The sequence below is a fragment of the Dipodomys ordii genome, unplaced genomic scaffold (assembly GCF_000151885.1).
Source record: "Dipodomys ordii isolate 6190 unplaced genomic scaffold, Dord_2.0 Scaffold51, whole genome shotgun sequence".
NCBI lineage: Eukaryota > Metazoa > Chordata > Mammalia > Rodentia > Heteromyidae > Dipodomys > Dipodomys ordii.
In genome coordinates this window covers 2,853,376-2,871,253 of record NW_012267267.1, presented here as the reverse complement: position 1 = coordinate 2,871,253, position 17,878 = coordinate 2,853,376, and the positions used below count along the sequence as shown (strand labels likewise).

The 17,878-nt window shown below is 41.1% G+C and overlaps 1 protein-coding gene across 1 annotated transcript in view; it reads left to right on the top strand.

The window, feature by feature from the left end:
- Window positions 1–17,878, top strand: part of Zcchc17 (zinc finger, CCHC domain containing 17) — a 42,555-nt gene that overhangs the window by 2,003 nt on the left and 22,674 nt on the right. The window contains exons 3-5 of the mRNA XM_013020631.1: window positions 7,643–7,700; window positions 11,887–11,987; window positions 15,950–16,041. Of these exons, the coding sequence (XP_012876085.1) occupies window positions 7,643–7,700; window positions 11,887–11,987; window positions 15,950–16,041 (251 nt within the window). The remainder of the gene's footprint in view (window positions 1–7,642; window positions 7,701–11,886; window positions 11,988–15,949; window positions 16,042–17,878) is intronic.

Genomic DNA, 17,878 nt, shown 5'->3' with positions numbered 1-17,878 from the left:
CACTAGTCATTTCTATTTTAGCAATTGGAACTTTTATCCTTGATTCAAGTACCCAAGCTAGAAATCTGTGCCTTTTTTTTTTTTTGCCAGTCCTGAGTCTTGACCTCAGTTCCTGGGCTGGGCATTTTCCTTGAGCTTTGTGCTGAAAGCTAGTGCTTTTATCTCAGCCTCCTGAATAGCTAGGATGACAGGTGTGAGCCACTGGTGCTCTGATGGTTTTGATTCTTAATACTATAGTTCATCCATCCATCCATAAAATTGATTGGCACCCTCTTTGTCTCAGCTCTTCATACTCTCATTTTACTTGAATACAAGCTCTTTTTTTTTTTTTTTGGGTCGGTCATGGGGCCTTGAGCTCTGGGCCTGAACGCTGTCCCTCAGCTCTTCAGCTCAAGGCTAGTGCTCTACCACTTGAGCCACTGTACCACTTCTGGTTTTCTGAGTGGTTTATTGGGGATAAGAGTCTCATGGACTTTCCTGCCCGGCTGGCTTTGAACCACAATCCTCAGATCTCAGCCTCCTGAATAGCTAGGATTACAGGCATGAGCCATTGGCACCTGGCTTACAAACTCATTTTATGAGCCTTCCATTACTTTGCCTCTACTTACTTTTACAGTTGTCTTTCTACCTTGCTCATGCTCCAGACATGCTAGCTTCTTTAGAACTCTACACATTCTAGGTTGGCTTTTTTTCCCCCCCTAGGACCTTTGGATATTCTGTTTGGCTTAGTCCATTTATGCTATATAACAAAATTTCTAGATTAGGTAGATTATAAGAACAAAACCTTATGTCTCATACTTTGGAGGCTGGGAAGTCCAGAACCAGGATGCTAACAGATTTGGTATGTGGTAGGGGCTGCTCTCTGCTTCTCTGACTTGCCTATTGCTACATCTTCTAGAAGATAAACGCTGGGTCCTCACTTGGCAGAGGGATGAATTTGCCTCCCCAAGCCCTTAATAAGGCACTGATTAATTCACATGGGCAGAGTCTCATGATCCTGTGGCCTCCTATTGTGGTTAATAGCTGAAATGTCCCCTAAAAGCTTCTGTGTTGAGGCTTGATTCCCAGGGCATCAATATTCAAGGCAGGGCTTTAGGAAGTGATAGGTTCATAATTTGATGAGTTAGAAACTTAGGAGGTGGGACCCAGCTGAAAGGAATGGTTCCTTTGGGGGATGCCCTTGAGAACTATATATTGCCCCTGGCCCCTTTCTTTCTGTCTTTGCTTCCCAGCTCTATGAGGTAAACAGCTATGTTTTACCACATGCTCCTGCCAAGATGCTGGCCCTGCCAAATGTTCAAAGTGAACTGGCCAAATAACCATGGAGACAGGAAAAAGAAATTTTTTCTTCCTTTAAGTTGCTTATCTCAGGTGTTTTGTTCAGGCAGTGGGAAGCTAACTGAATACATCTCCTAAAAGCCCTTCCTCTTAAATCTGTTGATTAAGGACCAAGTTTCAGTGTAAATTTGGGAGTACAGCCATCCTAACTACCTTGTAAATGAGGTCACTGTCTTAAAAAGGGAGTCAGGGAGTTGCCTGGCCCATCTCTCCCTTTCACCTAGTGAGGATATGACATTCCTTCCTTCTGAAAGATGCAGCAACAAGGAGCCATTTTGGAAGCAGAGTGTGGGTACCCTTATCAGACTTGATTGGAAATTTCCTAGCCTCCAAAAATGGGAGAAAAATATTTCTCTCTTTTTTTGTTCCTTTCTGTCTCTGTCTCTTTTTGGTTAGTACTGGGATTTGAACTCATGTTTTTATGTTTGCTAGGTAGGTCACTTTTGTTTTTCTACTACTGTGTCACATTTATTTGTGGGGTAGCCTGGACCACAATTCTCCTGTTTATTTTTTCCCCACATAGTTGGTAAAATAGGCACACACCACTGTACTAGACTTTCATTGGTTGAGATGAGGTCTTTTGAACTTTTTGCCTGGACTGGCCTTGGACCACAATCTTCCTGATCCTTGCCTCGTTAGTAGCTACGATTTCAGAGTAAGCAACCATATCCAGTGAGAAATAAATTTCTATGATAAATTATCTAGATTTTTTAAATAGGGATAGGAATCAACTAAGGCACTTGTTCCTCTAGTCACCAGAAAGTGAGGACCAGAAACATGAAAAAGTGAGGATCAAAGAAGTTGATTGTTCCGGGTGCCAGATGCCAGGTGCCAGTGGCTCACGCCTATACTCCTAGCTGCTCAGGAGGCTGAGATCTGAGGATTGCTGTTCAAAGCCAACCTGGGCAGGAAAGTCCGTGAGACTCTTATCTCCAATAAACCACTAGAAAATCGGAGTTGGTGCTGTGGCTCAAGCAGTAGAGTGCTCACCTTGAGCTGAAGAGCACAGGGACAGCACCCAAGCCCAGAGTTCAGGCGCCATGACTGACCAAAAAAAAAAAAAAAAAAGTTGATTGCATTCAGATATGAGTGAATATATAAATTTACAGTTGGTGCTCTAGTGGCTGATGCGTATAATCCAAGCTATTCTGGAGGCTTGAAATCTGAAAATCTTGGTCTGGAGCCAGTCTGGGCAGACAAATCCAAGAGTCTCTTCTCTCTGATTGACCCAGCAAAAAGTGGTAGTGTGTCAACCATAAGTGAAAAAAGCAAGCAAGAATATAAGATACTGAGTTCAGGCCCCAGTACTATTAGGAAAAAAAAGTTTCTGCCCTATGCCTGGCTATACCGCTTTCTTTTTTATTCTATCTCTCTGTTTGTCTACCTATCTACGTATCTATCTCATGAGGTAGGGTCTCACTGGCCTTAAGTTTGTGATCCTTCTGTCTCAGCCTCCTGAGTACTGAGATTATAGATGTGTACTACCATGTCTAGTCTCTGGCTGTGCTACTTTCTAACTTTGTGACAGATAACTCTCAGCCTCAAATTCATCATTTATATTATGGGGAGAACAAGTTTCAAGGCCAGTGCCAACTCTAATCTGAAGATAAGAAATTAATTTTACCTGCGGCCTGAATTCAGTTGACATAATTACTAAATTTCCCCTCCCTGAGCCATTTGAGTAATTACCCTTGGGACACCAGACAGACTGTGTGAGCACCTAAGGTAGATGCCATCCTTTTAGTTTTACTCTGACTGCACCCTGGGAGACATAGCAATAGAAACACTTGGTACTGGGAGAAGGCAGGAAGGCCTTCCTAATTGAGCAATGGAGCCCATCTCTTCTGAAGCACCTTAACCTTTCCTTTTGGGAGAGACCAAATTAAGGTCTGTTATTACCCCTGAAGACTGAGATGTGACTCTGGAGCTTCAAGATTGAAAAGTGAGGTTATCTTAATTTACAGCAGCAAGGTGTTTTGGGCTCTTTAACTTCCAGCTGCTAGTGTTAAGTGTGTTAGATAATTACACTTCTTAATAATGTTATACAACATGAGACTTCTTAGCCCTTTTTCTAGAATCATGAAGCAAAACCAGTTAGAGTGCCTTTGGCATGTGCTCTTATTTTTTGGAATGTGTTCTTATTTTTCTCAAAAATGGAAAGACTTTTAAGTTCTTCACCTTGGGCCCATTTTCATACAGAATAGATTGTTCAGTGAACTTGTGTAAGCACTTTGTGTTTGTATACTCCTCATTTGAAAAATGATAGGATTGGAGGAGCTTATCTCTAAAGTCCTTCCTCCGGCTCTCCCTTGCCTACATAGTAACCATCAGCACAAGTGTGCTGTGTTGTGTCCTCTGCACTATCTGGTCCTTACATCAGCACCACTTGTTTCTTGTGGGAAACAGGAGTTTAGAGCTTTTGGGTTATAACTTGTTCTTTATACTGTGTCTTGGAATCAGTTTGTATTCTCTAACCCAGTATCTCCATTAAAATAGGGGTTAGGGAGTAGCTCAAATCGTAGAGTACCAGCTATGAGCAAAAAAGCTGAATAAGCACTAGGTCTTTTTCTTTTCTTTTCGTTTCATTTTTTGTCCGTCATGGGGCTTGAACTCTGGACCTGGGTGCTGTCCCTCAGCTCTGCAGTTCAAGGTGAGCACTCTACCACTTGAGCCACAGCACCACTTCTAGTTTTCTAGTGGTTTATTGGAGATTAGAGTCTCACGGACTTTCCTGCCAGGGCTGGCTTTGAACTGTGATCCTCAGATCTCAGCCTCCTGAGTAGCTAGGATTACAGGCATGAGCCATTGGCACCTGGCCAAAAAAGCTGAATAAGCACTAGGTCTTGAGTTCAAGTCCTAATACTGGCAAAAACAAGCAAACAAAATAAAAATGAGGAAAATGAAAGTGCTTTCTTTGTGTTTTGGAGCTGGGGTTGGAACTCAGGGCCATGCATTTGGGAGAGAGCCATTTGAGACATATTTCCAATCCAGAGAATGAAAGTTTTTTTTTTTTTAATTTGTTTTCTTGGTCCTGGGGCTTCAACTCAGGAGCTGTCTCTGAGCATTTTTGTCCAGTCTAGGGCTCCACCCCTTGACCCACAACTCCACTCTAGCTTTTTTGGTGATTAATTAGAAATAAAAGAGTCTGTAGAGAGCTGGATGCTAGTGGCTCACACCTGTAATCCTAGCTACTCAGGAGGTTGAGATCTGAGGATCCTGGGTTGAAGCCAGCCCAGCCAGAAAAGTCTGAGATTCTTTTTGTTGTTGTTGTTGTTGTTAATTTGTCTTTATTGGGGTTTAGGACATGGGATGAGAAAGGTCACCTTGGGGCATGCCCTTCCCCAGTCTGAGATTCTTATCTACAATTAACTACCCCAAAACTGTGTCCCAGAGTGGTAGAGCACAAAAGCTCAAGACACAGCACCTAAGTTCAAGCCTCATGACTGACAGAAAAAAGTCTCAAGGACTTTCTTGCCTGGGTGGCTTCAAACTGATCCTCAGATTTCAGGTTCCTGAATAGCTAGGAATACAGGTGTGAGCCACTGATACCCCACTGAAAGGTTTTTTGTTGTTGTTTTTTAATTTAGTTTCCATCTTTTCCTGAAGTGAATATTATTGATATTTGGTGAAATGAGAACTTCGAGGACCCAGGTTGTGTCCCTAGCTTTTATCTAAAGTTGTGTCCTTTTCTACCACTTGCTAATCTTTTTGTGATTTAGTGTTTTAGACTGTAAGTTATTATGTGGATATAAATAAATGTATGTATATCATGTTCCATATATCAGTTTGTATGTATCTTTTGTTATCTGTGGCAGCAAAATAAACATAAATGGGACCTTGGGCCTTGAAAGGCAAGTTGTGTCCTATATTTCACAGGTAGGAAATGGCACAGCAAGGAGCCACGTCTTTCACTCCAAAGCCTGTGCTCTTTCTACACATAAACTATTCTGCCTCATCTGCAACACACACAGTCCTGTCATGTATTTTTGTGATCTCGTTCTAGATTGTTGTCAGGAGGAGACCAGTTATCAAATGCTACATTGCTTCAGCCATTAGAATTTTGTCTTTAAAGAGAATCCAAAGCCAGGTGCCAGTGGCTCACACATGTAATCATGGCTGCTCAGGAGGTTGAGATCTTAGGGTCATGGTTCGAAGCCAGCCTGGGCAAGAAAGTCCGTGAGATTCTTAGCTCAAAAAAAAAAAAAATAAGAAAGCCAGAAGTGGTGCTGTGGCTCAAGTGGTAGAGTGCTAGCCTTGAGCAGAAGCTCAGGGACAGTCCCATGACCACCACCAACAACAACAAAAAAGGAACCCAAGAGCGGCCCTAATATAGGACTTGTAATTCAAATTCTAGTTCTGTTACCTACTAGCTTTGGCTTTCAGTAAAATTATTTCATTTCTCCACCCATCAGTTATTATCTGTTGAGTACAATTCATAGTTCCAACTTACACAATCATAAGGATTTAAATAGTGTTTTTTATATAGTGACTATGATACATGTTAGCTGTACAGCAGGGATTGTCTTAGTTTTAGTTATGTGTTATTGTATACAGTTATTGTTTCAGTTATATGAAGCTAACACAGTAATTGCTCAAGATCAAGCAACTAAAAGCACTGAAAGGAATGAAGGGTTTTTTTTTGTTGTTGTTGTTGTTGGTCATGAGGCTTGAACTCAGGGACTAAGTGCTGTCCCTGAGCTCTTTTGCTCAAGGCTAGCACTCTACCACTTTGAGCCATAGCTCCACTTCTGTTTTTTTTTTGGTGCTTAAATTGAAGATATGAGTCTTACCAAGACTTTCCTGCCCAGGCTGGCTTGAACCTTGGTCCTCAGATCTCAGCCTCCTGAGTAGCTAGGATTACAGGCATGAGCCACCAGCACCCAGCAGGAATAAAGTTTTTTGTTTGTTTGTTTGTTTGTTTGGTCGATTGTGGGGCTTGAACTCTGGGCCTGGGCGCTGTTCCTCAGCTCTTCAGCTCTGGGCGAGCGCTCTACTGCTTGGGCCACAGCGTCACTTTCGTTTTCTAGTGGTTTATTGGAGATAAGAGTCTCATGGAGTTTCCTGCCCAGGCTGGCTTTGAACCTTGATTCTCAGATCTCAGCCTCCTGAGTAGCTAGGATTACAGGCGTGAGCCACCGGCACCCGGCAGGAATAAAGTTTTAATGCATAGGATGTATTGAATATTTTTTATTTTATTTTTTTGGGGGGTCTGGGGCCTGAACTCTGGGCCTGGGCGCTGTTCCTAAGCTCTTCAGCTCAAGGCTAGTGCTCTACCACTTGAGCCACAGTGCCACTTACAGCTTTTTCTTTTTGCTTATGTGGTGCTGAGGAATCGAACCCAGGGCCCCATGCGTGCAAGGCAAGCGCTCTACCACTGAGCCACCTTCCCAGCCCTGTATTGAATTTTTTTTTTAATAATGTCATCTTTATTTTGTATTTTTTTCTCTTTGCTTATGTGGTACTGAGGAATCGAACCCAGGGCCTCATGTATGCAAGGCAAGCGTTCTACCTTTGAGCCACCTTCCCAGCCCCTGTATTGAATATTTTTATAAGTAATAATGAATTTAGTGATAAATACTGTATGGAATGATATAATGAGTCCAATCCACATGGTAGTAGACTAGAAGATTGAGAGGAGAAAGAGAAAATCTGGGATAATCATTTGTCTAGCAGTGGTTCTGGGCTTTTCCTTACAAACATTTATTGGTTGTTCATTACACAAATCCACTCAGTCAGCTCCACAAAGGACCTAAGGACAACTCCTTTTCTTTCTCATTACATCTCTTTAAATTCTGCCTGATTGTCTGTGTATTGACTTCTTCTCTAATTATACTGATAAACCCCACAGCTCAGATTTGGGTTGAAGTACAACAGTTGTGAAGTTTAAGAAAAATGGCTATCCCTCTTGGTCCATCCCAGGCTGTTAGAGTTCTCTGTATTGAGGTTTGAGGCTTCAGTCTCAGTAGATATAAAGTCAATTTATCTAAACCTGGTGTTTGTTGTTTGCTCCTTTTGTTTATGAGACTCTTGGTGATTTCAGTACACATAAGATTTGGGCAACCCTAGCTTCCAATCATACCTATTCTGTGATAACTTTCCTAATTCCTCCAGTGTTTTTAATGTGTATGCACATATACTTATCAGTCTAAAATTTAACAAGAACAGAAAGAATGTTTAACATAACTTTCAGGCACTTTTGTAGCAGTGGTCAGAACCAAATAGAAATTCAGAGAAACTAGCTTAAATGGTTTAGAAGAAAAATATTAATTTGTATGACATAGATTTTTTTTTTAAATCTTTGTAGGTTGCTATGGTGACAGACTATGGAGCCTTTATCAAAATCCCAGGATGTCGGAAGCAAGGTAGAAATTCAGCCCTCCCATTTTACTCTCCATACTTTTCATACAGTTTTGTCTTATTTTCTAGTTGCTGTTTTGTTTTTTAGTGTAGTGGTTTAAATACAAAACAAGTGTTAACAGTTCATTTTTTTTAAATTATTTTTTATTGTTATTATAAAGGTGATATACGGGAGGGTTACAGCTACGTAAGTCAGGTAATGAGTACATTTCTTTTTGGACAATGTCATCCCTTCCCTTGTACTCTCCCAGTTTTTCCATCCTTTCCAAGTTGTTTAATTCATTTTCAGCATAGTGTCTAGTGAGTACCACTGCTGCATTTGTTCACTGTGTGTCCCTCTATTTCTGTGTCCCTGCTTACCCTCCCAAAGACAGATAAGACACACAAATAAGACAAAAAGAAAACAAAAACAGCAACCAGACAGTTCATTTTTAGCAGGCCCTTTACATGTGTATGCTGGGGTAGATCCCAGGGCTTTTGCATACTCAGCCCATGCTCTGTGGCTGAGCTACATCCCTATCCCATTTAGCAGGCCTTATCTCAGAAGAATGACACTCTTATTTTGTTGGTTTGTTTTGTTTTGTTGGCAGTGCTAAGTATTAAATCCCAAGGCCTTGCACATGCTAGGCAAGTACTCTACTACTGAGCTACATTCCTGGAGAGGATGGTGCTTTCTGGCTTGGAGAGTTCAAGCCCCATGACCGACAAAAAAAAAAAAACAAAACTAAAAATCCCATCTGATAATGCCTCTGATTGTGGCTGACAGCTTATAGGTAAATCTGTCAGCCTGACAGCTATGCTGAGACAAGCCTTAAAGGGAGAGAGTTGAGCTTAGGGATGCAGGTAGTTAGGTAGGACATGTGAATTCTAATCATGGCATCTTTCATAGGTTTTTTTTGGACAATAATTTGAACTTCCTTACAGCGAATCTTAGCTTTTCTGAATGGAAAGATCATATTTTTACCTAGGAAGGATTGAGCAATAAAATAACTGTCCTCTGATCAGAACATAATATCTTTGATTCAGGAAGGTAGATTTGAATTTGAATTAGTTTCCCAAACCTCTTTTTCTTTAAAAATTTATTTTTATTGTAAAGGTGATGTATAGAGTGGTTATAGTTACATAAGTCAGGTAATGAGTACATTTCTTTTTGAACAGTGTCACCTCTTCCCTCATTCCACATACTTCCTTATCTCATATTTTATTTCAGTGCTGTATAAACTAATAGTCGACATACCATTTCTTTTCCTGAGTTCTAGTAGCTGTTCTAGTAGCAAAGCCAGACTGGTTTTTCCCTTCCAACCTCCTTCCCCCACAAATTGTATAGCTCACTTTCAACATAGTGTCTAGTGAGTGTCACTGCTGCATTAGTTCACTCTTCATTCCACCACTTCTGTATTCCCCTCACCCTCCCCAACCAAACTTCTATTATCATAAATTTTTAACCACTACTGAGCTGAAGACCCCTTACTAGTATTCAAATCTAAATTAGGTTTTCTTTCTTTTCTCATAGTGTTTCCTTCCACATTTATTAGCCTCGGTTGTACAGGGGATTTCATTTTGACATATCCATAGGTGCATATAAATTATTTTTCATGCCTTGATACTGGTGACTCATGCATATAATCCCAGCTACTGGGGAGGCTGAGATCAGAGCATTGCACTTCAAAGCCAGACCAGGCAGGAAAAGTCCATAAAACTCTATAATCTCCAATTAACCAACCCAAAATTGGAAGTGGAGCTCAAAGTAGTAAAGTGCTAGCCTTGAGCAAAAAGGCTCAGGGACAGGCCTAGGCCCTGTATTCAAGCCCCATGACTGACCAAAAAAAAAATTAAATACTTCTCATGCAGAATTTTCTGTGATGATCTACATGTTCTATATCTCTTCCGATTTATTTTCTGACATTAGCCAATCCTTCCCCCCTCCCTCCCTTCCTTTCTGCCAGTACTGGGATTTGAACTTAGCACCTTGCTAGGCAGGTACTCTACAGCTTCAGCCACATCTCCAGCCCTTTTTTCTTTAGTTATGTTTGAGATAAGGTATTGAGTTTTGCATTGGCTGGCCACTGGTACTGGTGCCTAGCTCTCTTCTTTTATGATTTTCTTCACATAGTTGTATAAAGTGTTTTGGTTTAACATGTTCATTTATGTGTGCAGGCATCTTGATCAGTGTCACCACTCCAGTATATCCCACCCTTTACCTGTCTTCTCATTTCCTAGTTTCATTTTCATGTATATATAAATATGAATTTTTTTTTTTTGTCAGTTATGGGCCTTGAAATCTGGGCCTGGGAGCTGTCCCTCAGCTCTTCAGCTCAACCACTTGAGCCACAGTGCCACTTTGTGGTTTTCTAGTGTTTTTTTTGGAGATAAGAGTTTCACAGACTTGGCTGCCCAGGCTGCCTTTGAACCATGATCCTCAGATCTCAGCCTCCTGAGTAGCTTGGATTACAGGTATGCGCCACCAGCGCCAGGCTAAATATGAAGTTTTAATAGCAGATAGATACTATTCAGTGTAGCATTTAGCCTTCCTTGCTTATGATGGAAGATCGTATTTAGTAGTGAATTCAGTTTAGTAAATAATTACTGAGCTCCTTCTTCTGGTTTCCTTTTCAAATTGAAATTCAGAAATAAAAAGTCAAGCAAGGAGCTGGTAACTCCTGCCTGGTGTTGCTAGCTACTCAGGGGACTGAGATCTGAGGATCAAGGTTTAATGCCAGCCTGGGCAGGAAAGTCTGTGAGACTCTAATCTCCAATAAACCAAAAGTGGCACAATGGCTCAAATTGGTAGAGCACTAGCCTTGAGCAAAAATGCTTAGGATAGTGCTCAGGCCCTGAATTCAAGCCCCAACACTGACAAAACAAATAAGTAACTTGTCCAAGTCAAGATATTAAATGTCAAGTCTGAGACTAGATTCATTTATTTGCTAAGCATGATTTATTTTATTTTTCTGGTGGTGGAAATTCACACAAATGCTTGAAAGTGCTCTGTTGCTAAGCTATAGTTCTGAATCTAGCCTTTTCTTTTTCTTTTACTTTTTAACAGTATGGGGTTTGAACTTGCTAAGCACTTTCTCTACTTCTGAATCATGCCTCCAAACCTTTTTTGCACTGATTATTTTGTAGAGTCTTGCTTTCTGTGTAGGTGTATGTCCGAACCTCCATCCATCTACTATAGACTGTGAACCACCATGCTTAGCTACTTCGATTGAGACAGTCTTGCCCAGGATGGCCTGAAACTATTCTTAGCCTCTCTTGGCCTCTAGAGTGACAGACACATACTTCTGTGCCCAGCAATGGATTGAGAAGGGATCTTATGGACTTTTCTGCACAAGCTGGCCTTAAACTATGATGTTCTTGTTCTCAGCCTCCTAAGTAGCTAAAATTATTGATGTGAACCACCAACACCTAATTAGATGTGTCATTCATAGTCATTGCTAAGTGATTTCCAAAAGTTTAATATTAGAAGTATTTATTATGTTACTGTGCTTTTGCAGCATTAATTAGTTATTTTTATACATTTTACTAATTTAGTATATTTTAAATAGTACATTATGTAGGATACTGGTGTTTCATGCCTGTAATCATAGCTATTCAGGATGTTGAGATATGAGGATTGAAATTTGGAGCCAAGCTAAGCAGGACAAGTCTGTGAGATTCTTATCTCCAATTAACCAGCAAAAAGCTAGAAGTGGAGCTATAGCTCAGGTGGTAGAGTGCCAGCCATAAGCAAAAATGTTAAGGAGCAGTATCTAGGCCCTGAGTTCAAGTCTCAGTACCAGCACCAAAAGAAAACAAAAATTGCTGGGCACCAGTGGCTCATGCCTGTAATCCTAGCTACTTAGGAGGCTGAGATCTGCAGATTGCGGTTCAAAGCCAACCTGGACAGGAAAGTCTGTGAGATTTATCTCCAATAAACCATCCGAAAACTGGAAGTGGTGCTGTGGCTCAAGTGGTAGAGTGCTTGCCTTGAGCTGAAGAGCTGAGGGACAGCACCCAGGCCCAGAGTTTAAGCCCCACAGCTGACAAAAAAACAAAAACAAAAAACACCAAAACTTCTGTTTGTAGTTTTAAATTAATTATATTTTTAAGTGAAAAATTTCCTTTTGTCTTGCAAGTCTTTTCCTAGCCCAATCATTTAGTGTATGTATACCAGAAATGACCTCTTTTATTGTTTTTTTCTGTGCTCAGGTCTGGTTCATCGAACTCACATGTCATCCTGTCGGGTTGATAAGCCCTCTGAGATAGTAGATGTTGGAGATAAAGTGTGGGTGAAGCTTATTGGCCGAGAGGTAAAATTTTATACAATTTCATAGGGTTAGAAAAGATTAGGAGGCTAGGAATGTGGATTAGAGGTAGAGTGCTGCCTAGCATGCATGAAGCCCCAGGTTTGATTCCTCAGTACCACATAAACAGAAAAGGCTGGAAGTGAGCTGTAGCTTAAGTGGTAGAATGCTAGCCTTGAGCAAAAGCAGCTCATGGGCAGTTCCCAGGCCCTGAGTTCAAGCCCCAGGACTGGCTGGGGGCAGGAAAAAAGATAGGGAAAGATGAGCCTTTCTTGGAATTTTATGATATGTTGTTAATTCTAGTTGATTATTTTTAAATCCGTCACAATCATCTGTCTTAAATTTAAATCTTCTAGTCAGGTGCAATGGCTCATACTGTGATCCTACATAGTAAAGAAGTGGAGATCAGAAGGATCATGGTCCAAGAGAAGTTCAGACAAAAAAATTGTGTCACCCAGTCTCAGCCCATTAAAAAGCTGGGTATACAAAGCAATTTTAGGCACACATACAAAGAAAGCAGTGCTGGTAGTATCACAATCCTAGACCTCAGGCTTTACTACAGAGCTATAGTAACAAAAACAATTTGGTACTTGTACAAAAACAGGCCTGCAGATCAATGGAATAGACTAAAACCCAGAAATAAAGCCATATACATATAATTATCTGATATTTGACAAGGGAGCCAAAAATGTACAGTAGAAAAAAGATAGCTTCTTCAATAATCGGTGTTGGGCAAACTGGATATTCATATGTAGAAAACTAAAAGTGGATCCCTGTTTGTCACCATGCACCAATATTACCTCAAAGTGGATTAGAGACCTCAATGTCAGACCTGAACTTTTGAAACTATTGTTAAGATGGAGTAGGAGAAACATTAGAACTTGTAGGCATAGACAGGAATTTTTTGAAAAGAGTCCCAGGGCACAACATAGTAAAGGACATAGTTACTAAACTAGAAAGATGGCCAACAGCCTGGGAGAAGATCTTTACCAGCAATACATCTAATAAAGGCCTAATAGTCAAAATATACAAGGAGCTCAAGAAACTAACCCCTGCCTCAAAACTAATAAACCAATCAAGAAAGGCGCTAAAGAGAGACTTCTCAGAAGAAGTAAGAATGGCAAACACATGAGGAAATGTTCAACATCCCTAGCCATAAAGGAAATGCAAATCAAAACAACTTTAAGATTCCATCTTACCCCAGTTAGACTGGCCAGCATTAAGAATTCAAACAACAATAAATGTTGGTAGGGATGTAGGGAAAAAGGAACCTAGTACAACCACTCTTGAAGGTGGTCTGGTGGTTCCTCAAAAAACTAAAGATAAATCTCCCCTGTGACCCTACTGTACTCCCCTATGACCCGCTCTTGGGATTCTACCCAGAACATTACAAGTCAGGATACAGTAAAGACACTTGTGCATCCATGTTTTTTGCTGCACTATTCACAATAACTCAACAATAGATGAGTAGGTTAAAAAAAAAGTGACACTTAATCACAATGGAATTCACACACACACACACACACACACAGAATCAAAAATAGCTGAAGGTATTCACACACACACACACACACACACGCCCCCCCAGAATCAAAAATAGCTGAAGGTATGGCTCAAATGGTATCTGCCTAGCAAGTACAATTCCCTGAGTTCAAAGCGCAGTACCACCAAAAATAAAAAAATAGTAATAAAAAATATCTGGCCATATGGCTGATGGCTTATGTTGTAATCCTCGCTAGTCTAGGGCTCGGAGTGTGGTAGAGTGCTTGCTTAGCATGCATGAAGCCCTCAGTATCACATATACAGAAAAAGCCAGAAGTAGTGCTTTGGCTCAAGTGGTAGATGCTAGCCTTGACCGAAAGAAGCTCAGGGAAAGTGCCCAGGCTCTGAGTTCAAGCCCCAGGACTGGCAAAAAAAAAAAAAAGGATCAGTCTGAGTAAAAAGGCCAAGTGAGAGTGTGAGGCCATGAATTTAAGCCTAAGGACCAGCATGAATGAGTGAATGAATGAGCAACTGAATGAGTGAAAAACGAGAAAAACATCTCTGGTTGTCATGCAGTCAGAAGGAATGACATGAACTGTGAAAGTGGTGCAGTAAGTGCTTGTTTGTAAAGCTCTCTTCCCTGCAGTTTATCTCATGAGTTGAATAAGAAGAGTAGAAAAAAAACAACCAAAAGGACTTATAACCAAGAAGATTATAGGGCTCATACCTATACTCCTAGCTATTCAGAAATCTGAGACATGAGTTCAAATCCCACACCAGCATGCCGTGCGCATGCATACACACACACACACACACACACACAGAAAGAAGAAAAGAGAAAGAAAGAAAGGATGAAAGAAAGAGAGAAAGGAAAAAGGAAAAAAATGACCAGAATGAGAGAAGGACAATCTGTAGGATAAGTCTTTTTATCATAAACTTTATTTATGTATGTATGTATGTATTTATTTATTTATTGGGTCCAGTCATGGGCCTGAACTCTGGGCCTGGGCGCTGTCCCTCAGCTCTTCAGCTCAAGGCTATCGCTCTACCACTTGAGCCACAGTGCCACTTCGGCTTTTTTTTTTCTGCTTATGTGGTGCTGAGGAATCGGACCTAGGGCCTCATGCATGCAAGGCAAGCGCTCTACCATTGAGCCACCTTCTCAGCCTCATAAACTTTAAAGGGTACCTGTCAGGTATATTTCATTTTTGCCCAGAACAAAAAAAAGCACAGAGAATCTGTGAATATCTGTCATGTACTTCTATCATGGTAGAAGTGAGAACAATATGAATTGCAACTCAGATGAAGGTTATAGGGCTGTGAGTGTACAGACCACAGGAGGCATGCAAGCCTGCATTCATCCTGTTCTTCCACCTGGAAGGTCTGGGAGGGACCTGAAAGCTATTCAATGGAGATTGAGTACGTAGTATATGCTTGGTTTGGGGGAGCCAAGAAAGGACCAGGTGCCGAGCACACACCTGTAATCCTAACACGTGGGAGATCAAGGTACGATCTTGAGTGCCAGACTAGCCTAGTTACATAGTAAGATGTCTCACAAAACAAAAAATGTAGCTGGGCGCCCGTGGCTCATGCCTGTAATCCTAGCTACTCAGGAGGCTGAGATCTGAGGATCGCAGTTCAAAGCCAGCCCGGGCAGGAAACTCCATGAGACTCTTATCTCCAATAAACCACTAGAAAACCGGAAGTGGTGCTGTGGCTCAAGCAGTAGAGTGCTCGCCTTGTGCTGAAGAGCACAAGGACAGTGCCCAAGCCCAGAGTTCAAGCCCCACGACCAATAAAAAAAAAATATGAGCTAGATATGTATGATCCCAGCCACTATGGAGCGTAGATATAATATAAGTGGAGGAGACAGACTATTTTTGAAAGTAAAGGTGTGTATGTGTGTGTGTAAAACAATTGTAGTCTGTTCAAACTTTATTGTAGATTTAGATAGTCATCAGGGGGCTCTCAGAGGAGATGAGACCCAAAGGAAAAGTACTTAGTCATATGAAGAGTTGGGATAAGAATGTTCTAGGCCAAGAGAGCTGATGCAGACTCTGAAGTGAAGAAGGGCTTCATATGTCCCAGGAAGCAGAAGAAGACCAAGGTGAGTAGCAAGTGTCATCTTGTTTAAAGATGTTCTAGACCAAGTCAAGAAGGAGATCTACTCTTCAGGATATTTGAAGATCTATTCAGGGTTTATGAGCTCTGAAGTTTTTATTTTCTGCCTGATTCTCCTGGTGGGCCTTGGATTTCTGAGCAGAGGACAAGGATGAGATACAGATCATTTCCTACATTTCTGCCATTAGGTCTGCCTGTTAGGTTTCTTTGTACTCCCATGGTTCCTAGCGTAGCACTTTGTCCAGTACAAGAGCTCAGCATTGTAGGATGATGAGAACTCCGATCCCTAGTCAGAAAATTGTATGTTAGCAGTCTCAATTATATACTTATAATATTTGATGACTCTGCTTTTTTTTTCCCCCCAGATGAAAAATGATAGGATAAAAGTATCCCTCTCCATGAAAGTTGTCAACCAAGGAACTGGGAAAGACCTTGATCCCAACAACGTTATCATTGAGTAGGTAAAGGTTTTGGAAAGGCTTCAGTCCCACTCAGGCTGACCTGGAACTTCCACCATTTGTTGATTTAGTTGTTGATGAGTTATGAAACTTTTGTGATCTTTAGTTTTTATGGATATGAAGTATATATAACATGACTATGGAGTTATTTCTTTTTGTGTGTGTGTGCCAGTCCTGGGGCTTGAACTCAGGGCCTAGGTGCTGTTTCTGAGCATTTTTGCTCAAGGCTAATACTTTACCACTTGAGCTACAATTCCACTTCTGGCTTTTTGATGGTTACTTTGGAGACAAGAATCTCACAGACTATCCTGATCGGGCTGGCTTTGATCCTTGATCCTCAAATCTCAGCCTCCTGAGTAGCTATGATTACTGACATGAGCTACTGATCTCTGGCTTAGAGTTTTTTCTTTTCGGCTCTTTTCTTTTTTCTTTTCTTTTATCAGTCGTGGGGCTTGAACTCACATCCTGGGTGCTATCCTTGAGCCACATTTCCACTTCTGATTTTCTGGTGGTAATTGGAGGTAAGAGTCTCACGGACTTTCCTACCCAGGCTAGCTTCAAACCAACTATGATCCTCAGATCTCAGCCTCCTGAGTCACTGGGTTTATAGGAAGCATGAGCCACTGGCTCCTGATTAGTTGTTTCTTGATGTTGAATTTTTTGTTTTGTTTTGTTTTGCCAGGCCTGGGGCTTGAACTCAGGGCCTAGGCACTGTCCCTGAGCTTCTTTTTGCTCAAGGCTAGCCCTCTGCCCTTTGAGCCACAGCACCACTGCCAGCTTTTTTCTGTGTATATGGTACTGAGGATTCGAACCCAGGGCTTCATGCATGCTAGGCAAGCATTCTACCACTAAGCCACACTCCCAGCCCCTGAATATATTTTTTATAATTTATTTATTTATTTATTTTTGGTAGTGTCTCCCTATACAGTCCACATCTTCCTGCCTCAGTCTCTGAGTGCTGTGAGCATGCGCCACCAGGCCTGACTTATCAAGTTCTAAGATGAAATCCTAAGATGAAAATCTCTTAGCATAGTAGGGCTCTATTACTGTTTTATTTCCTTCTCTGTCTTTTTCTGCTTTTATTCTTTAATCTGTTAACCAGCAAGCATTCATGAAATACTACTACTTGCCCTATCCTAGTGTTTTCTGAAGCCACATAAAGAGTGTGTGGGAGAATAGGGTAGTCTTGGAGCAATTCCAGTGGTGTTTAGATTCTCACATCTTCTGAATACACCACCTTTCTTTCATTGGCTTTTTTGAAAAGGGTTGAATGTTTTTCTTTGAACTATGATAATGGCACAGAAAATGTTCTGTTTCAAATACTTCCTAAAATTTTAACCAGTGGTTCTTGAATCCCTGAGATCCTTTGAGAAATCTTTAGCAGTATAGGACTTTATGCTTACTAGGTAGGAGTTCTTCTACTGAGCCTGCGTGCAGCCATTGAGGAAACTTGAGGGGCTTAATAATTGTTTTCTGTTATTTCAATAAGCCAAGTTGCTCTTTGGCTAAGTGGTACAGCACTAGCCTTGAGCACAAAGAGATTCAGGGATAGTGCCCAGGACCAGCAAAAAAAAGAATCCCAGAAAGCCAATAAAAAAAAAAAATCATACACTAATTCTTAGGTTAATCGTGATATTATTTGTTGCCTTAAATAGTGAAATATATTATTCTTTTATGCTAATTGATGCTCTCTGTGGAAGTTAGGTCATTAATTTTTTTTTTTTTTTTTTTGGTTGGCTATGGGGCTTGAACTCTGGGCCTGGGCACTGTCCCTCAGCTCTTCAGCTCAAGGTAACCACTCTACCACTTGAGCCACAGTGCCACTTCTGGTTTTCT